At 39.9% G+C, this 17,233-nt stretch overlaps 1 protein-coding gene across 11 annotated transcripts in view; it reads right to left on the bottom strand.

Annotated features, from left to right (window-relative positions):
• Positions 1-17,233, bottom strand: part of GIGYF2 (GRB10 interacting GYF protein 2) — a 127,430-nt gene that overhangs the window by 26,123 nt on the left and 84,074 nt on the right. For all 11 annotated transcript variants that reach the window (XM_080670583.1, XM_080670589.1, XM_080670590.1 and 8 more), the window contains 7 exons: positions 13,885-14,081; positions 12,753-12,912; positions 9,880-10,046; positions 5,530-5,621; positions 4,174-4,281; positions 3,093-3,193; positions 1,260-1,360 (listed from right to left, as the gene is read on the bottom strand). In XM_080670583.1, coding sequence (XP_080526709.1) covers positions 1,260-1,360; positions 3,093-3,193; positions 4,174-4,281; positions 5,530-5,621; positions 9,880-10,046; positions 12,753-12,912; positions 13,885-14,081 — 926 coding nt within the window. The remainder of the gene's footprint in view (positions 1-1,259; positions 1,361-3,092; positions 3,194-4,173; positions 4,282-5,529; positions 5,622-9,879; positions 10,047-12,752; positions 12,913-13,884; positions 14,082-17,233) is intronic.

Below are 17,233 nucleotides of genomic sequence, written 5' to 3'. Positions count from 1 at the left end.
GGTCTTTTAGGCTCCCTCCATGTGAATAGGAGTTCACTTTTTGAATAAGAATTATATGTCACGGGGGGGTGGGGTGGAAGCATAAGGATTTTAGAGATGCTTATGTAGGGCATGGCCAAAAAAAGGTTGGGAACAACTGATTTAAACTATCCTTCACCCAAAAAATAAAACCTAACTAACATAGCATGTACAAGGATGCTCACGACTGGACTGCCTCTTCTTTAGTTTCCTCTCTCATCATTCATTCCTCAGACGCATCAAGGATCCAGACCAGACCAAAGTACTTAGCTGTTTCCTTAGCCAGTATGTTTTCCTGCATTTGTGAGCCTTTATAGGGTTGTTTCCTTCAATTGCAATTGAAATGTTTTCTTCTCCTACTCTGTCGACCCAAAACCCTTCAACAGGGCTAAATCCTACCATCCTTCAAGTGAAAATTAACTCAGGTATTACTGTCCATTGGAAATGTTGCCCAATTTCTGATTCCCCACCTCTCCAACAAGGTAGCCGACCCATAATGCTTTCTTGACCTGCTTGTCTGTGTGTCATCACACTCCCCCACTGCCTGCCACACACACACACACACACACACACACACACACACACACACACAGAGGACTGCAAGCTGAAGTATTTCATTACCTCAGGGGATAAGACTGCATTAAGTATAAAATAGGAACAAGTCTCTCAGAGGCATGAGAACCCGGAAATCATGACAGTGATACTAAGTGTTAAAAGACATCTTCTTCTGGCAAGTACTAAAACCAAAATTCAAGATTCCTAGCTCCTCCAGAAAACGTGAATGCATCACAGGATCTAATGTTAATGTGGAGTCTTTCAGCTATGTCTGAGGGCACTAAGATATATAAATAAAAATCACTATAAAAATTCTAGGTGGGAACTCAAGCTACAGGTCAAGGGTCTAATAAGCCATGTAGTGAATATTTTCCTAAGGTCTTAGTATTTATAACAAATGTATCCAACATGAATCATGAAATTAAAATATACAGATGACCATGATCATTAATGTGTCAACCAACCAATAATTTTTAATTGAATTGATTTTCACTTATAATTTTAATTCTGTTCAAGGTCTTTTTGGGTATATATATTCATAGAATATGAATGTGCTTATACCAGCTAAGTACAGTAAACTAGAAGGGAAAAAATATATAGCTAGCTAAAGATACAGACATCAGTAAATTTTTGCCTGTGTCCCATAACTGGAAAGGATGCACAGTTGTGGAAGAATGAGTTCAGACCTTTGCAGCTTTGGCCTTCTCCATCTGCTGAAGCTGATCAAGGGCAGGTCCTGGAGTCGTTGTATCAAGGGGAAGATCCCATACACTACTACCTTCCCAAACTATAAGACAACAAGGAAAAAAAGTGAGGGATGTCAGGGCTTACATGCACAGTCACATATCCAGGAGCATAACAAAAAAAGCTATCCTTTGCCCCTGAATGAGCTCCATCATATACTTTATCTGTTCTGTTTCAAAGTCATCTGAACTGCCAGTGGGCTCTAATTTATATCAATAACCTTCAACACATCTAGAGGGAAAGACAGGTACCAGGCATTCATCCTCAAAAAACCCTGTAAGGCAGTGGTTCTCAACCTTTCTAATGCCGCGACCCTTTAATACAGTTCCTCATGTTGTGGTGACCCCCAACCATAAAATTATTTTCGTTGCTACTTCATAACTGTAATTTTGCTACTGTTAATGAATCGTAATGTAAATATCTGTTTTCCGATGGTCTTAGGCTCTACAGCAGCGGTTCTCAACCTGTGGGTCATGACCCACAGGTTGAGAACCGCTAGCAGGGTCACCTAAGACCATCGGAAAACACAGATATTTACATTCTAAATACAGATATTTACATGATTCATAACAGTAGCATTCTATTTACATTCTAAAACAGATATTTACACGATTCATAATAGTAGCAAAATTAGTTATGAAGTAGCAACGAAAATAATTTTATGGTTGGGGGTCACCACAACATGAGGAACTGTATTAAAGGGTCACAGCATTAGAAAGGTTGAGAACCACTGCTGTAATAAGGTATCTGTTCACTCTCCCATTTTTACTGATGAACAAGCTAAGGGCCAGAGATAGTTCTGTAACATCCCCAAGAATACAGGACAAACATGTGGCCATGCTAGGACTGAAATCCCACTCTGTGAATCAGATCCCAAAGTCCACCATATTTCTAATAACCACACCACCTCTTACTGCATGCACTAAGTGGAGAATGGGGTTAAGAAGTGCATAGCTATGGAACTAGAGAAAACTAAGTGGTTGTACAATATTGTGAATGCATTAATTATTCATTTAAAAACAGTTAATTTATGTTATATGATTTCAGTTCAGTAAGAGAGAGAAAAAAAGAGAAAGGTATAGCTGGAGCTGGGCAGGCCTCTGGAAAGGCTAGGCAAGTCTCACAAACAACACTTGGTCCTACTGACCTGAGAGAGTCAGATGTGGAAGTAAATAAACAGGAGAAGGTTTCTGAGTCTGTTTTCCTATTGTCAGCAACCTTTGCTGACACCACTTTTCAGCATTCTCTATTTCCTATATTCCTATTATAGTCTATATAAAACGGAGTATTTGTAAAGGACCCTGACTGCATCATACTCAAAGAAAGAAGTTGTTTAATAAGGTCCTTACAGTTTCCCCAAAACTGTAGAGTATTTTAACATCCTAACTATAAATGGCTGCCAAAAAAATAAAAATAAAGGTACATATAGCATGGGAAGTTGATGAAGAAGAGGGAGGATAATCAGTCCTTCTGCCATAATCCTCAGGGTCACTGTTAGTGAGAGAACTATGGCCTGAATAGCTCAATTGCTCTAAGGAAAATCCATCAGTGCCCATGTTCCTGAGAATTTTCAACATATACTATAACCTCTTGTAAGGACTACCCACTTTTGCAGAAATCAGATCTTAAGAAACAGAAGTACTCCACCAATGGCAACTTTTAAAAAATCCAAGCCCCAAAAATGTTCTAATTTATGGCAAAGGAAAAAAAAAAGAGAATGAGGTTAAGATGTTCACTTCAAAGCAGGCTTTTCTCTTCTCCAAATTTCTGGGTACCTGTAGGCTGTGAAGCTGTTGGCTGAAGCTCCCAGATTGACCCAGTATCTGGCACTGACACAGATCTAGTCACTGAGGAAATGACACTCTGATCAGATATTCTGCAAAAGGGAAATAAAGAGAACTTGTTCTTGTTATTTTGCCAAAATAAGGAGGAACTTCTATATTATTTGTAGATTTTCCAGGTTATTTGGCCAGAAAACTCCATTGTTTTAACTAAATGGTTACACTACCACAGCATCTGGGAGACAGGGAAGAGTAATCACTCTCTGGACTACTAAGGTCTTAGCAAACACTGATTTCCAAATAATGGATATACCTACTATCTTCAAAATCCACAACATCTCAATAAACAGAGGCATGTTATAATGGAAAAAACACACCGAAAAACCCCACAGACTCTTAAGTTAAAAGGTCTGTATTTTAGTTCTGTCTCTGAAGTTTTCTGTGTATTATGTCAACCAAGACCTCGAGCCTCTCAGAGTCCCAATTCGCCCATCTGTAAAATGGACACTTTATCACTTAACAGGATGGGTTACGGCTCAAAAGAGAAGTGTAAAAGGTTCTAATTAAACTGGACAGTAAGATTTTAAAGAGCAGTGACTGCTCTTTGCAGAAGATAAAATAAATATTACCCTGAATGATAATCAGAAACAGCAGAAATTTAACATAATTTCTAGCATAATTTCCTTTTCTTTTGAATGACCTTAATAGCATTTGGGTTCTGGAAAATGATAACCCTGTGTGACATTGCTAATATCTTGAGATAACTATCAACAGGTAAAAATGAGATTAAGCTTTTAGACTACAACTTTTTTGGTTGCTGGTTCCATAAGACTACATTGTTTCTCAAGTGTTATCCTTTGCAATTTATTCTCTGCATAAAAAGACCAAGTAAATACTTTACCTTCAGCCTAGTTCTTTTTAAAAACTATATTCTATTTTAACACACAACACCACACAGTTTTCTGTGGTGTGTGGGTTTTTGATACCTGAGTTCACACATACCCATATTTCCTTTCTTCTCTTTATCTGACACACACACACACACCCAGGGACATATCATGGAATCACCACCAACCTCATCTTCAGAGCCTGGAACTGTTGGAGAAGAAGTGCCAACTGTTGCTGCTGCTGGGAAGACAGGGCTGCTTTCTGCTGTTGAGCCAAAACCTGTGCATACTGTTGTCTTTAAAAAGTAGAAAAAGTGTAACCTGTCTATCCATATTTAGTTCACTTTACTGAGACAATGAAAGACATGGTTCAATCTACCCCTCCCCCAAAACCATCATCAGAAACAGCTAACAAATATCTATAATAATAAAAGCATAATATGCTAATTAGACCAGATGACCTTCCGGATGAAGCCGGGGCTGTGAAGGAAGCCCGGGTCCCAGGTGCCTGCTGGCGGCCAGAGGGAAGCCTGGGTCTCGGGTGCCAGAGGGAAGCTGGTGCTGGCAGTCGGGGGAAGAAAGGCCTACTCTTGCATAAATTTCGTGCATCGGGCCTCTAGTATTTTATAATTCTTCATGAGAACAATAGTCACACAGAAAATTCTATACTTCATTCTAGAAAGAATTGAACCTATAGATGACATGCTTCTGGAAGGGGGGATAACAAATATAAAAAACTGGCAAATTCCTTCAAAATGATGAAGAAATTTGATAGTTTTTTAATATTTTAATAGTCTTAGATCATAAAACAAGTTAAAAATAAAACAAAATCAATTAGCTATTTCCACATGAAGCACCCTTTGCAAAAATAAAATCACTTGTATAAAAATTCTCAAATTTGTTTCAGCTGGGAAAATTTTAGGTTAAATTATTTTCCACTAGATCAGAGGTAGACAATTTTTTCAGTAAAGCGCCAGACAGTAAATATTTCTGGCTTTGCAGACCATACGCATTACTCAATGCTGCCATCTATGTTCAAAAGCAGCCACAGACAATACACACACAAAATAGTGTGGCCGTGTGTCCATAAACTCTGCTTATAAAACAGGTAGCAAGCTGCCAACCTCTGCACAGATGACAGGCAATCTTAGCTCTTCTACAAAAGGAACATACAAGCTTAAGTGATTCTGCCATAATTCCACACCACTTCTAACAGTATAAACTTTTACTTCTTTTCTGTCCTCTGGTCTATGTTTTTTCTCTGTAGCATTCAAAGTTGAGCTTTTTAGGAGATACATAGCTCTTAAAATGCTTGTTGATTATTGCTTTTGCAGCTAATGAGCTTGCAAAATTACAATACTGTGTCATCTTCTACAAACTTCTGGTATTTAAGAAAACAAAACTTAGTGGTAACATGCCACTGGGTGGGTGACTGAAATATCCTAAAACTTTTAGTTTTCTGCTGTAAAAGGTGAAACTTGTGAGCAGATGATATCAAAGGCCCTTTTGGAGCTACAGTATACCCTCTATAGTACTGTTCTTACTGTATTAAGAACTGCTGGTACTGAAGGTGCTGCATCTGATATAAGGCTGTGAGTTCCTGCTGCCTGGTCAGTCGCTCCTGGTCCAACTCTCCCTGAGAGTGAAGAAATGGGGGAAGAAATACCATTGAATAAATTGTGAAGAACCTAAAAGCCATTTAGCACATATATCTAAAAGCAAAATGAATCCCAGGTCTTCACTTCCCACTCCACCTTTACACCCAAAATGCGTAACTATAAAAACCTCAGGCATTTGTAAAAACTAAACAGTTCCATCTAGTGGAAGAAAGTGGTGTCTGCATTATAAGAGACTAGAAGCCCGGTGCACGAATTCATGCCCATTGAAAGGAAATTAATTAGAGGAGGGCTCCAGGGTGTGTCTGGCCCGTCTTGCCCAGTCCAATCAGCTGCACCCCAACAGGAAGGTAACCTACTGGTGGGAGCGTCTGCCCCTGGTGTCCCAACCTAACGTTCCGATACTTAGCATATTGGGCTTTTATTATATAGGATTCCCTAAGGTGTGGGAAAGGGTTATTTCAGATGTTGTTCGCCCTCCCCTCCTGCCCCTTGAAGCTGAATGTTGTACTGTACTCCAGTTTTTACTATAACTAAAAAATGTATAATTCTCCTAATATTAAAAGTGATTTATAAATTTGTTAGATCATCAGAAATTATAGAAATGGGACAAACAGAAAAGTGAAGTTATCTAAAGGTTAAAGGAAATGGCACATAATACAGGGTGCCAATATGTAAGTAAGTCTTCTTAAGATAATGAGAAAAAAATATTTTACTATTTCTTATTGACTTCAGAGAGGAAGGGAGAGGGAGGGAGAGATAAATAGAAACACCAATGCTAAGAGAGAATCACTGATCGGCTGCCTCCTGCATGACTCCTACTGGGGATCAAGCCAGCAACCCGGGCATGTGCCCTGACTGGGAATTGAACCATGATCCCCTGGTTCATAGGTTGATGCTCAACCATCTGAGCCACACCAGCCAGGAGATAATGAGAAATTTTAAGCTAAACACAGTATAAAAGAGCTCGGAAAAGTAAAATTTCCTACCCCAAAATTAAATTTTTCTACTGCTATTAATACATCGTAAGTTTTACAGAAACAAGCTGTTGTAAAACCCTGGATTTTAGCTTATATTTCAAATAACATGGTCTGAAATTTAAATTTGAAAAGCTTAAAATGAGAAAAATAAGGGAAGTATAAGATAAGAGAAATACAGTAGTCCCCCTTATCCACAGTTTCACTTCCTGCAGTTTCAGTTACCTGCAATCAACCATGGACCAAAAATAGTAAATAAAAAATTCCAGAAATAAATAACTTATAAGTTTTAAACTGTGTGCTACTTAAAGTAGCTACTTAAGTAGTATGATAAAATCTCGAACAATCCCCCTTCATCCCCCCCAGGATATGAATCATCCCTCTGTCCAACGTGCCCACAAGGTAAGTGACTTAGTAGCTGTCCTGCTTACCAGATCGGTTGGGAGGTGGGGGAAGAGGGGTACCACATTCACATCACTTTTATTATAGTATTCCTATATAATAAAAAGCTAATATGCAAATAGACCAAATGGTGGAACAACCAGAACAACCGGTTGCTATGACGTGTGCTGACCACCAGGGGACATGTGCGGAAAATGGTGGGTGTTGGCTGCCGCAGGATGGTGGAGCAGGTGAGCAGGGGCGCCAGACCAAAGTGGGAAGCTGGTTGTCATCAGGGTGAACCTCTGGTGGTTACTGAAAATTCTTTGCTCCCGTGTGCCATGGTCCTGCCCGGTGCTCACACCTGCTGCTGGTGCCAACCCCGCTCGCACCCGCTGCCCGTGCCTGGTGCTGGTCCCGATCACTTGGCGCCATCAGTGGGTGCGAGCGGTAGGTGCTGGGCCCTGATAGCCCTTGAGGGCTTCTCCACCTCCCCCTGCTCCTGAGGGGCGATTGGGGCAGCAGCTGCCGCTCGCACCCACTGACAGCGCCGGCCCCACTTGCACCGCTGCTGGAGCCAGCCCCAATTGCTCTGCGCCATCAGCAGGTGCAAGTGGGGCCAGTGCTGCCATCAGTGCATGGGAGCAGTGGCAGCAGGAGCAGGGCTGCCGGCAGACAGGGGATGGGGGCTGTGGCATGAGGGGCTGGGCAGGGGCGCGGAGGATAAGCCGAGAGCCACCCCTTGCCTACCACAGCCCTGTGGCCCACAATTCCTTTCAAGGTGCACAAATTCATGCACTAGGCCCCTAGTATTATTATAACTGATCTATTTGATTAGTTACTGTTGTTAATCTCTTACTGTGCCCAATTTATAAATTAAGCTTTATCATTGGTATGTATGTATAGGAAAAATAAACATAGCATATACAGGGTTTGGCATTTTCTGTGGTTTCGGGTATCCATTGGGGGTCTTAGAATGTGCCCCCTACAGATAAGGGGGGGAATACTGTAAAAGTATAAGGGTGACATAGACTAAACTTAGGCAAATTATTAGTTAGTAGTTTATATCTTCATAGTTTGCAATAAAACATCTGATAATTTCTTGGGCTAAGGATCATCTAAAATTAAAGCTAGATAAAAACTATATTAAGTTCACCTAAAATTTTTTTATGAAATGTAGGTTTCAAGGTATCCTATCTAATAAAGAAGGAATATGCAAATTGATCATCGCGCCATAACAAGATGGCTGCGCCCACAGCGGAGGCAGGGATTCCATAACACAAGATGGCTGCACCCACAGCCGAGGCCGAGTGCCCGTAAGGAGCCTTAACGAGCTATCAGCAGGGACCTCAGGCCATGCCCCCTGCCCGGCGGAGTTTGACGGGGGACCTCAGGCCGCACTCCCGCCCAGGGCCAGGGGACCTGAGGCCGCGCCCCCTGCCCAGTGGGGCTTGATGGGGGTGAGGCCGGCTGGGTATGGATCTAGCCCAGCCGTGGGCAAACTATGGCCCGCGGGCCGGATCCGGCTGTTCTATCCAGTTCTCTTGCTCTCCCCTCCGCTCCTTTACTTTGAATTTATATTAGTTCACACAAACACTCCATCCATGCTTTTGTTCTGGCCCTCCGGTCCAGTTTAAGAACCCACTGTGGCCCTCGAGTCAAAAAGTTTGCCCACCCCTGAAATAGGGGTGGGGCCGGCCAGGTGTGGGTCTCACGCGATTCTGAGGCGCACATGGGTGGGCGGGGACTTGACTCTGGTTCCCGTGGCACGCCCCAGACTCTGACAAGAGGAAGATTTTCATATACATTTTACTAATTTTCTTTCATCTCTGACACTTCTATTATACAGAAAGGGCAAATAGCAATATTAAAATATTTCCTCTAATTCCCTTTTAATGTGCACGAATTTTGTGCACCGGGTCACTAGTATTTATCATAAAGATGAACTCACTTATCAGTGCAAAGGCAATAGCTGACAGGAAGCAGAGCTTCCCATGGTTTTTCCCCTTAAGTGAATCTGACTGAGGCTCAGCCCTATCACTGTAAGTCAGGAAATGGACTACAGAAAGTTTGCTAAGCTCCAAGTAATGATCTTTCAGCTCTGAAACACACAAGATAAAAACTCATCCCAATTCAGAGAAGGAAAACAAAGCTCAAACTTGGTACATAAATTAAATTTATACACAATAATACACTATAATTTTTCTTTGAATTTATAACAGAAATAATTTCCCTCACCCAGGTATATTTACTGCTCTCCAAACTATAGGTCTCAACCCATCAGTGGATTGTAAAATCAAGGACTGGGTCAAGATCAACATTTGTATAATAAGAAGAAAAGAAATAGAACAGAAGATATGTGCATGACAAAATGTTTTGTGAAATGCACAAAGTAACTTTTTTTTTTTACTACAGGCCATGGTCAAAAATGTTTGACAGCCACTATTCTCACCTATGAAGACCCTTGATAAGAGGTTATATCTTATTCATCCTCATCTCTTCAGAACCTACCACAAGGCCGGCACAGGCCCTCAACCTAGAGTTAATGAAAACGTCAATGGTGTTTTCATTGTAGAAATCCGGTGTTCACAATGAGGTTTCTAACTATGGCTACTTTTGACTCTGGCCAGGAACCAGACACTCCTATACTTGGAGAAGGAAAAGTAAGGCACAGATACAAAGCTCTCCAAGAGGAACTCTTTGGGGAGAGGGTCGGAGCAGCTGAAAAGGAGTATTTTTTCCCATTCAAAGGTACTCCAGGGCCATTATACAAGAGGGCTACATTATGATCCAGTTTTTAGTTACAATACCAGTAGCTAATTTTTTTTTTTTTTTTTAATCCTCACCCAAGGTATTTTTTCCATAGAGAAGCAAGTGCATCTGTATCTAACACGTTCTGGGTGAGCTGTAAGGTACTTACCATATGAGAAGGGGGTGCAGGACCGGAAGAGAAGGGAACCCTTCCCCACATTTTCATGATATCACCAAGAGGTTGGAAGCTTTCATCACATGCTCTCTTCACCAATAAAGACATAGTAAAATAGCCCGCCTGAAACCATTCTGCCATCTCCTGATTATTGAAGGGACCTATAACACCAATTAAAACAGAAAGGCAATAAGAATCCTTTCAGGCTAAAGAGGAAAAAAATATTTTCTGTGTTTGATCCTCATCCAGAGGTAACAACTTGTTTCAGGTGGCACCTGTCAAATAATTTGTAAGGTAAACTTAATTTCTCTCCAAAGGTGGTGGAGAGGCTTTTAATAAAATACAACAAAAAAGATTTCAAAATAAGCCTTATGTCTACACATCCCAAATTCTCAGCAGTACTGAGATTTTAAAGAGCGTAATAGTTCTAAAGAGCATAATAGTCTCCATCTCACTCAATCTCTATAATTCATTTGTCAAAGAAGTATATAAATAAAACTGGAAAGAGTATTTGTTAGACTCTGTGTCACTTTGTAATAGAGAATACAGATATGCAGGACAGAATACATGCTTTTCTAAATTTTCATTTTCTGCCAGAGATCTAGCCATTAGGGAAATGCAAATTAAAAACTATGAGATATCATGACACACTTGTCAGAATGGCTATAATTAAAAATAGCCACATCATGCACTGGCTGGTATGGCCCAGGTGGTTGGGCGTCATACTGTGCACCAAAAAGTTGCTGATTCGCCAAAACCGGTTTGGCTCAGTGGATAGAGCGTCGGCTTGCGGACTGAAAGGTCCCAGGTTCGATTCCAGTCAAGGGCACGTACCTTGGTTGCGGGCACAACCCCAGTAAGGGGTGTGCAGGAGGCAGCTGATCGATGTTTCTCTCTCATCGATGTTTCTAACTCTCTATCCCTTTCCCTTCCTCTCTGTATAAAATCAATAAAATATATTAAAAAAAAAAAAAAAAGTTGCTGATTCGATTCCCAGTCAGGGCACATGCCCAGGTTTCGGGCTCGATCCTCGGTAGGGGACATGCAGGAGGCAACCAATCGATGTTTCGCTCTCACATAGATGTCTCTCTCTTCCTCCCTAGAAATCAATAAAAATATTTTAAAGTAATAAAAATATTTTCTGTAAAGAAAATATGGGTCACTCATAGATTGCTGGTGGGAATATAAAATGGTACAGCCCTTCTGGAAACCAGTTTGGCAATTTCTTTAAAAAAACTAAAAAAACACAAAAACTAAACATGTAATCACCATATAACCCTGCAATTGCACTAGTGAACATATTTTATCTCATAGGACTAAAACTTATGTTCACATAAAAACCTATTCATGAATGTTTTAATACCTGCCTTATAATAGCCAAAATCAGAACAACCCAGATGCCATTCATGTTAAACTATGATACATCGAGGTCATAGAATACTAAATTAAAGGAAACAAACTACTGATACATGCAACAAACTGAATGAACCTCCAGAGAATTATATTGAGTGAGAAATGACAACGCCAAAAGGTTAAATACTGTATGATTCCATTTATATAACATTCTTGAAATGACAAAATATAGAAATGGGGAACTGATCAGTGGTTGCCAGGGGTTAAGAAGGAGGAGAAGGGGTGTGGATGGGAGGGGAATGGGTATGGCTATAAAAGGGCAACAGAAGGGATCCTATTGTTGAGACAGAAACACTAAATCTTGACTATCTGTGTCATTGCCTTGGTTGTGTACTACAGTTTTGCAAGAGGTTACCCCGGGGAAACCGAGTAAAAGGTATGTGGAATCTCCATTTTATTTCTTACAAGTGCATGTGAAACAACAATTATCTCTAAGTAAATTTAATTAAAACACACATCCATATATATTTTAATTAAAACCCTGCTCTTACATACTTTACATTCTATAGATCATGAACAAATATATACATGTAGTGATAGATGATATGAAGAAGAATGAAGCAGGTTAAGGGTACTGGGAGTGGAAAAGGAGTTACTACATTGGAGAGAGGTCACTTGGTTAAACACTATCATGAAAATGACACTAATACAGTCAATAACCAATTTCAAGTTATTAGCAAAGATTTCAAAAGCAGAAATGAAGAATCAACCAATGTCCTTTACAGCATTCTCTCTGCATTCTAATTTTCATTTTTTAAAATATATTTTTATGAATTTCAGAGAGGAAGGGAGAGGGAGAGAGACACAGAAACCTAAAACAGAGGTTCACTGATCGGCTGCTCCTGCATCATCCCTACTGGGGATCCAGCCCACAACCCAGCTTGTGCCCTGACCAGGATTCGAACAGTGATCTCCTGATTCATAGGTCAACACTCAAACATTGAACCACACTGGCCAGGCTCTCCCTATTCTAATTTAACTTATGCATCATACAAATCTTTTAAGGAATTAGTTTATAACATGGTACTACTTCTCAGACATTTTAAGTAGTTTTATCACTTAATATCAACTCCACTTTAGTGAAATATTAAAGCAGTCTTCCAAAATTGTTCCCATTATCTTTTTATGGAAAGAAGACTGGAATATAGAGAAGGTAAGTAACTCACCTGCCTAATCAATCAGGTGGGATGCCAGAAATGAGGGGGATCTTAAGCATTTTGCTTACATCCTTATCAAATTAACATGACATTCTGCCCTGTATTCAAATTATTTTCATTGGATTTCCCTTCCCCTCACTGAAATAGTAAAGTACTATGGGAGGTGCCTTAGTAAAATGCCTTCTATATATATATAGAAAGCCTATAGCATGAAAATTAACATTAATCACCACCATCTTACAAAATCTGGAGGTAATGTCAGACACTTCTATATTGAAGTAGAACAAAACCACCTACCCTGAATTTCTCCCTGAGGATCTTTGTAATACCACTTCTGCATTGCTTCGTGCATTGATGGACCCGAGACACCCTTAGTTCTGTGCTCTTGCAGTTTTGATGCCAGTCTCTCATCATCTAGTGCACTGTCTTGGAGATAAGCCACCATTTTCTCAGCTTGCTAACAGAAAAACAAAAAAAGGAAAGAAAAGATCCTAAATTAATACTTGTACACATAAAAAAATGCCTATCTTTTTTGGACTACTTGATATGTGAAAGACATTATGCAAGGAACACAGAAGGCAATGATTTAATTTTTGCAACAATGCCATGAAAACAGGTACTATCCCCCATTTCACAAAGGGGAAGTCTTATTCAGGGTCTCAAAATTATTAAGCAAGCTGAAGATTAGGAGCAGTTGATCAATGATTCTCTCTCATCCACAAACTGGTATGGATCAAAGCCCAGGCTTCTAATCAACACACTAATAATACTTTTTAAAATTTATAAGCCACTGTTCAATCCTATATTGTATAAACTAAACCTGTAAATATGTGCATGTTAACAAAACAAAAGGCTCCATTAGTACAATTACCAATAAAATCTTTTGCATATTTTACTGAGACACTGCCCCCTTTCTTCCTTTCTTCAACATTGCTTGTCACTAACCACCCCTCTATGAAGGAAAGAGAAGTTCTTCTGCAAAAAGCAAGCTATTATTTACTTTGCATGTAAACAATGGTATATTCAATCTTGGGAAAATCTAGAAAGATGATTAAGCTATTAATATCCTGGGAGTTTTACTATTTTCCCTGTTATACTTTAGGCAACATATACAGAAGACACAGTACCTATCCACAGCTGCTTGTATTCACCATTTTTGGCATTCCATTAATTTCCAAAGAAAAAAGAAAAGCAAACAGCTAAAGGCAACCTCAGAAGAGCAAAAAATAACCTGACATGACTACTACATAGCAGAAACTTATAAGCATGAAATGATTTGAAAGAAATTTTTCATACAAATAAATACTAGAAATACAAACAACTTTTCCAGTACATAAAATCTGGTGCACGAAGTCCCATTTTTGAATATTCATTAATGCTTTCTAATATTTATAGCAGTTGGAGAAAAAAAGAATTACATGATTTTTACCTGCTCCAAATGCTTGAGACCCTCTTCATCATCTGGCTCCGTGGAAACACTGCCCATACCAGGAGCACCTACGACCTGCGTTTCACCTGGCCGAAGGGCAGCACTAGGATTAGGAAGAGGAGGTGGAAGTATGAGGAGAGGAGAGGCTGTGTCTGAAGGAATCTGAGGCAGGGGCTGCTGGACGTCAGGAATCATTTCTAGAGGGAAAAAGATGTAGACAGATGAAAACCCTTTAAAATATAGAGAATCTTATGAAGAATAAGTCTATATCAAGTTGAGCAGCTTGCTAAATGGGCTCAGCTACTTCTGAAGAAGTACAGTATTTCTCCCCAGAAAGACAGAAGTACCTCCCCAGAATAACAAAATATAAGGATTAAAAGGTATCCAGAAGCGCCTTCTACGTGCCTACCTGTGTCACTAGAGCATCTACCGACCCAATGGTTATAAGTTTACCTCTTGAAAGCAAACAGAGTCAGTCTAATCCCTTCTTAATATCATGTCTCAGAATAGTAGAGACAGTTAACAAAACACTGCAAATCTTCTCAAAGATGGCATATCTTATCACTAAAACCTTTATTAAAAATCTCTGCAATTATCTTGAATAAGTTCCTTTTCAAGTCATAATTAATGTAACTCAATACATTACATTTTGTAGGATACTGAAAAACACCTGGAGTCTACTTGTACAATGCAGGAAGTTCTTCTCAGTAAGAATAGCAAAAGAGGTTCTATGTTGGTTCCTGTTTCTAACCTATTAGTATGCAGGCTCTTAAGAAGGAAAAGGGGGATGGAACTAATTAGAAACAATTGCAGTTTCCCCTTTGAAACCTTGTTTGTTCAATTACAGATAGCTTCTCTAAATTCCTGTTCCTCTCACTCTTTCCTTCCTTTGCCAATTTCTTTCCAAAGGACAGTCTATACAAGTTGTGTCCACTTCACCACCACCTACACCTGCTACACTGTGACTTCCACTCCCACCCCTCCAGTCAAGCTTCTCTTCCAAAGATAGGCAGTGACATAAGTCCCCAAATCCAGTATTTTCCTCATCCTCATCACCCAATCTCTTAGCAGTGTCTGACATCATCGACCCTATTCCAAGCTGAAAACATTCTCCTTCCTTCATTTTCCTGCACTCTACACTTGCCTCTAAAGACTTTTCTCTAGCTCCTCTTTATCCTCTAAAAATCGGAATTACAGCTGGGAAAAAAAAGTGAAATTATCCAAAGCTCTGTTCTCTGTCTACTTTTCTTTTCACCCTTAACAAGTATACGTAATGTTTGTATTTTAATTCTCTCTGGCCCTAAACTCTTCCTATCTTTGCAGTCCCTTACTCAACTGCTCTCTGGCCATCTCTACCTTTTTCTCATTAAAACCTCAGAATCAGTATTTAAAATTAATTTATCCTCTCCCCTTCAAATGTGCTCAACTTCTACTCTTTTTCTATTAATAGCAGCATAATCCTCTCAGAAAACTCACTCATCTTTGACTCTTCCCTTTCCCTTGCCCTGCTATACAAGCAATGATTATGTCCTGCCAAATTCTACTTTGAAATCTCATCTGCCACTGCCTCCCTTTACAGGTGCACTGCCTCCATCATAATGACTACTTGGGAGCCCAACAGGTCACACTGAACCCACCTGTCATCAAAACAATCTACCCTACATACATCTGTTAAATCCATGTTCCAACCATGTTTCCCACCATTCTCCTTTCACACCTCATGCTTCATCTAAATAAAAACAGGAGCTGGTTCCTGCCCATGCCTGGACCAGCACTGCTTCCTCGCTTTAGCTTTCACTGATTCTGAGGTGTTAATGGGAAATTAGGACAGCTTTCACTGTACTAGAATGCCCTTTCCTAATTCATCCAGCTATACCTACCTCCAAATTCTACTTATTATTCCAAGACAAACTCAAGACACTTGCTTCCTGAAGCACTGCAGGAGTTTACCAGTCATGAACTCTTAAAATTTCTTTTTACCCTAGACTATTAATAATACACATAGTGCCGAAACCGGTTTGGCTCAGTGGATAGAGCGTCGGCCTGCGGATTGAAGGGTCCCGGGTTCGATTCCGGTCAAGGGCATGTACCTTGGTTGCGGGCACATCCCCAGTGGGAGGTGTGCAGGAGGCAGCTGATTGATGTTTCTCTCTCATCGATGTTTCTAGCTCTCTATCCCTCTCCCTTCCTCTCTGTAAAATATCAATAAAATATATATATATTAAATAATACACATAGTTTATCTCCCCTAAATCCAGAGTTTCAATCTTTAATGCCTATCTATGAAGCTTTCTCAAAATACACATTTTGACCCCATCCTAAAATTTCAAAATGTACAAGTCCCACAGTGCCTGATATATATAGCAGAGATTCAAATACGTGCTGAATTCATTCATTCACATTTGTTCTAGACATAAAACATTATAAGGAAATCCTTGGTTCAAGCCCTCAAAATACTAGTTTATTGAGCAAAAAAAAAAAAAAGACAAAAAGATCTTTATAATACTGTATTGCTATTTTAGAAATGTTGTTTAAGAAGCAAGGCACCTAACCTAGCTTGGGAAAATGAGGTGGGAGAGTGTGTCAAGGTTCAGAGAACAGCATGTGCTAAGGCACAAGGCAAGAGACACGGCACATTTCAGAACCTAACAGGCTGTGAGGCTGGTGAATAGAATACAAAGGAGACATAGACTGGTGCTAAAACTGCATGAAGGGAGGCAGAAGCCCAATCATGCAAGATATCCGAGGCCATATTGAAAGGTGTGAATTTTTCGCCCATTGGTGTTGCCCAGTGGTTAAGTGTTGACCCATGAACCAAGAGTTCTCCAGTTTGATTCCCAGTCAGGGCACATGCCCGGGTTGCAGGCTCAATCCCCAGCAGGGGGCAAGCAATAGACAGCTAATCGATGATGTTTCTCTCATCAATGTTTCTATCTTTCTATCCCTCTCCTTTCTTCTCCCTAAAAATCAATAAAAACGTATTTAAAATAAAAAAAGGTGTGCATCTTTATGGTGAATGAATCAATTAACCCTTCAACACCAGGCCTTACAATGTCATTTTTTAATATGTACAAGAAACATGAAAATATTAATATTGCTTACTAAGGTATAAGAGCAATTTAAAATCAATATAGTAACATTGGAGGAGATATACTTTAAGCTTATTCTACAGCAAAATTTATGAGAATCCCACAGATTCATCCTTGTTCTTTCTGGCCGTTTTTGGAACAAGGGCAATTTGGTATGTCATCTAGAAACACATATAGCCTTTACATAAAAGGAAGGTACCTGTCTGATATCAGAATCAAACTACTGCAAAGGATCACAAACCCAGTTTGCTCAAATGATA

Source organism: Plecotus auritus (genome assembly GCF_963455305.1).
Source record: "Plecotus auritus genome assembly, chromosome: 5".
Lineage (NCBI taxonomy): Eukaryota > Metazoa > Chordata > Mammalia > Chiroptera > Vespertilionidae > Plecotus > Plecotus auritus.
Note: the sequence above shows the minus strand (reverse complement) of the source record. Positions and strands in the feature narration are given on the sequence as shown.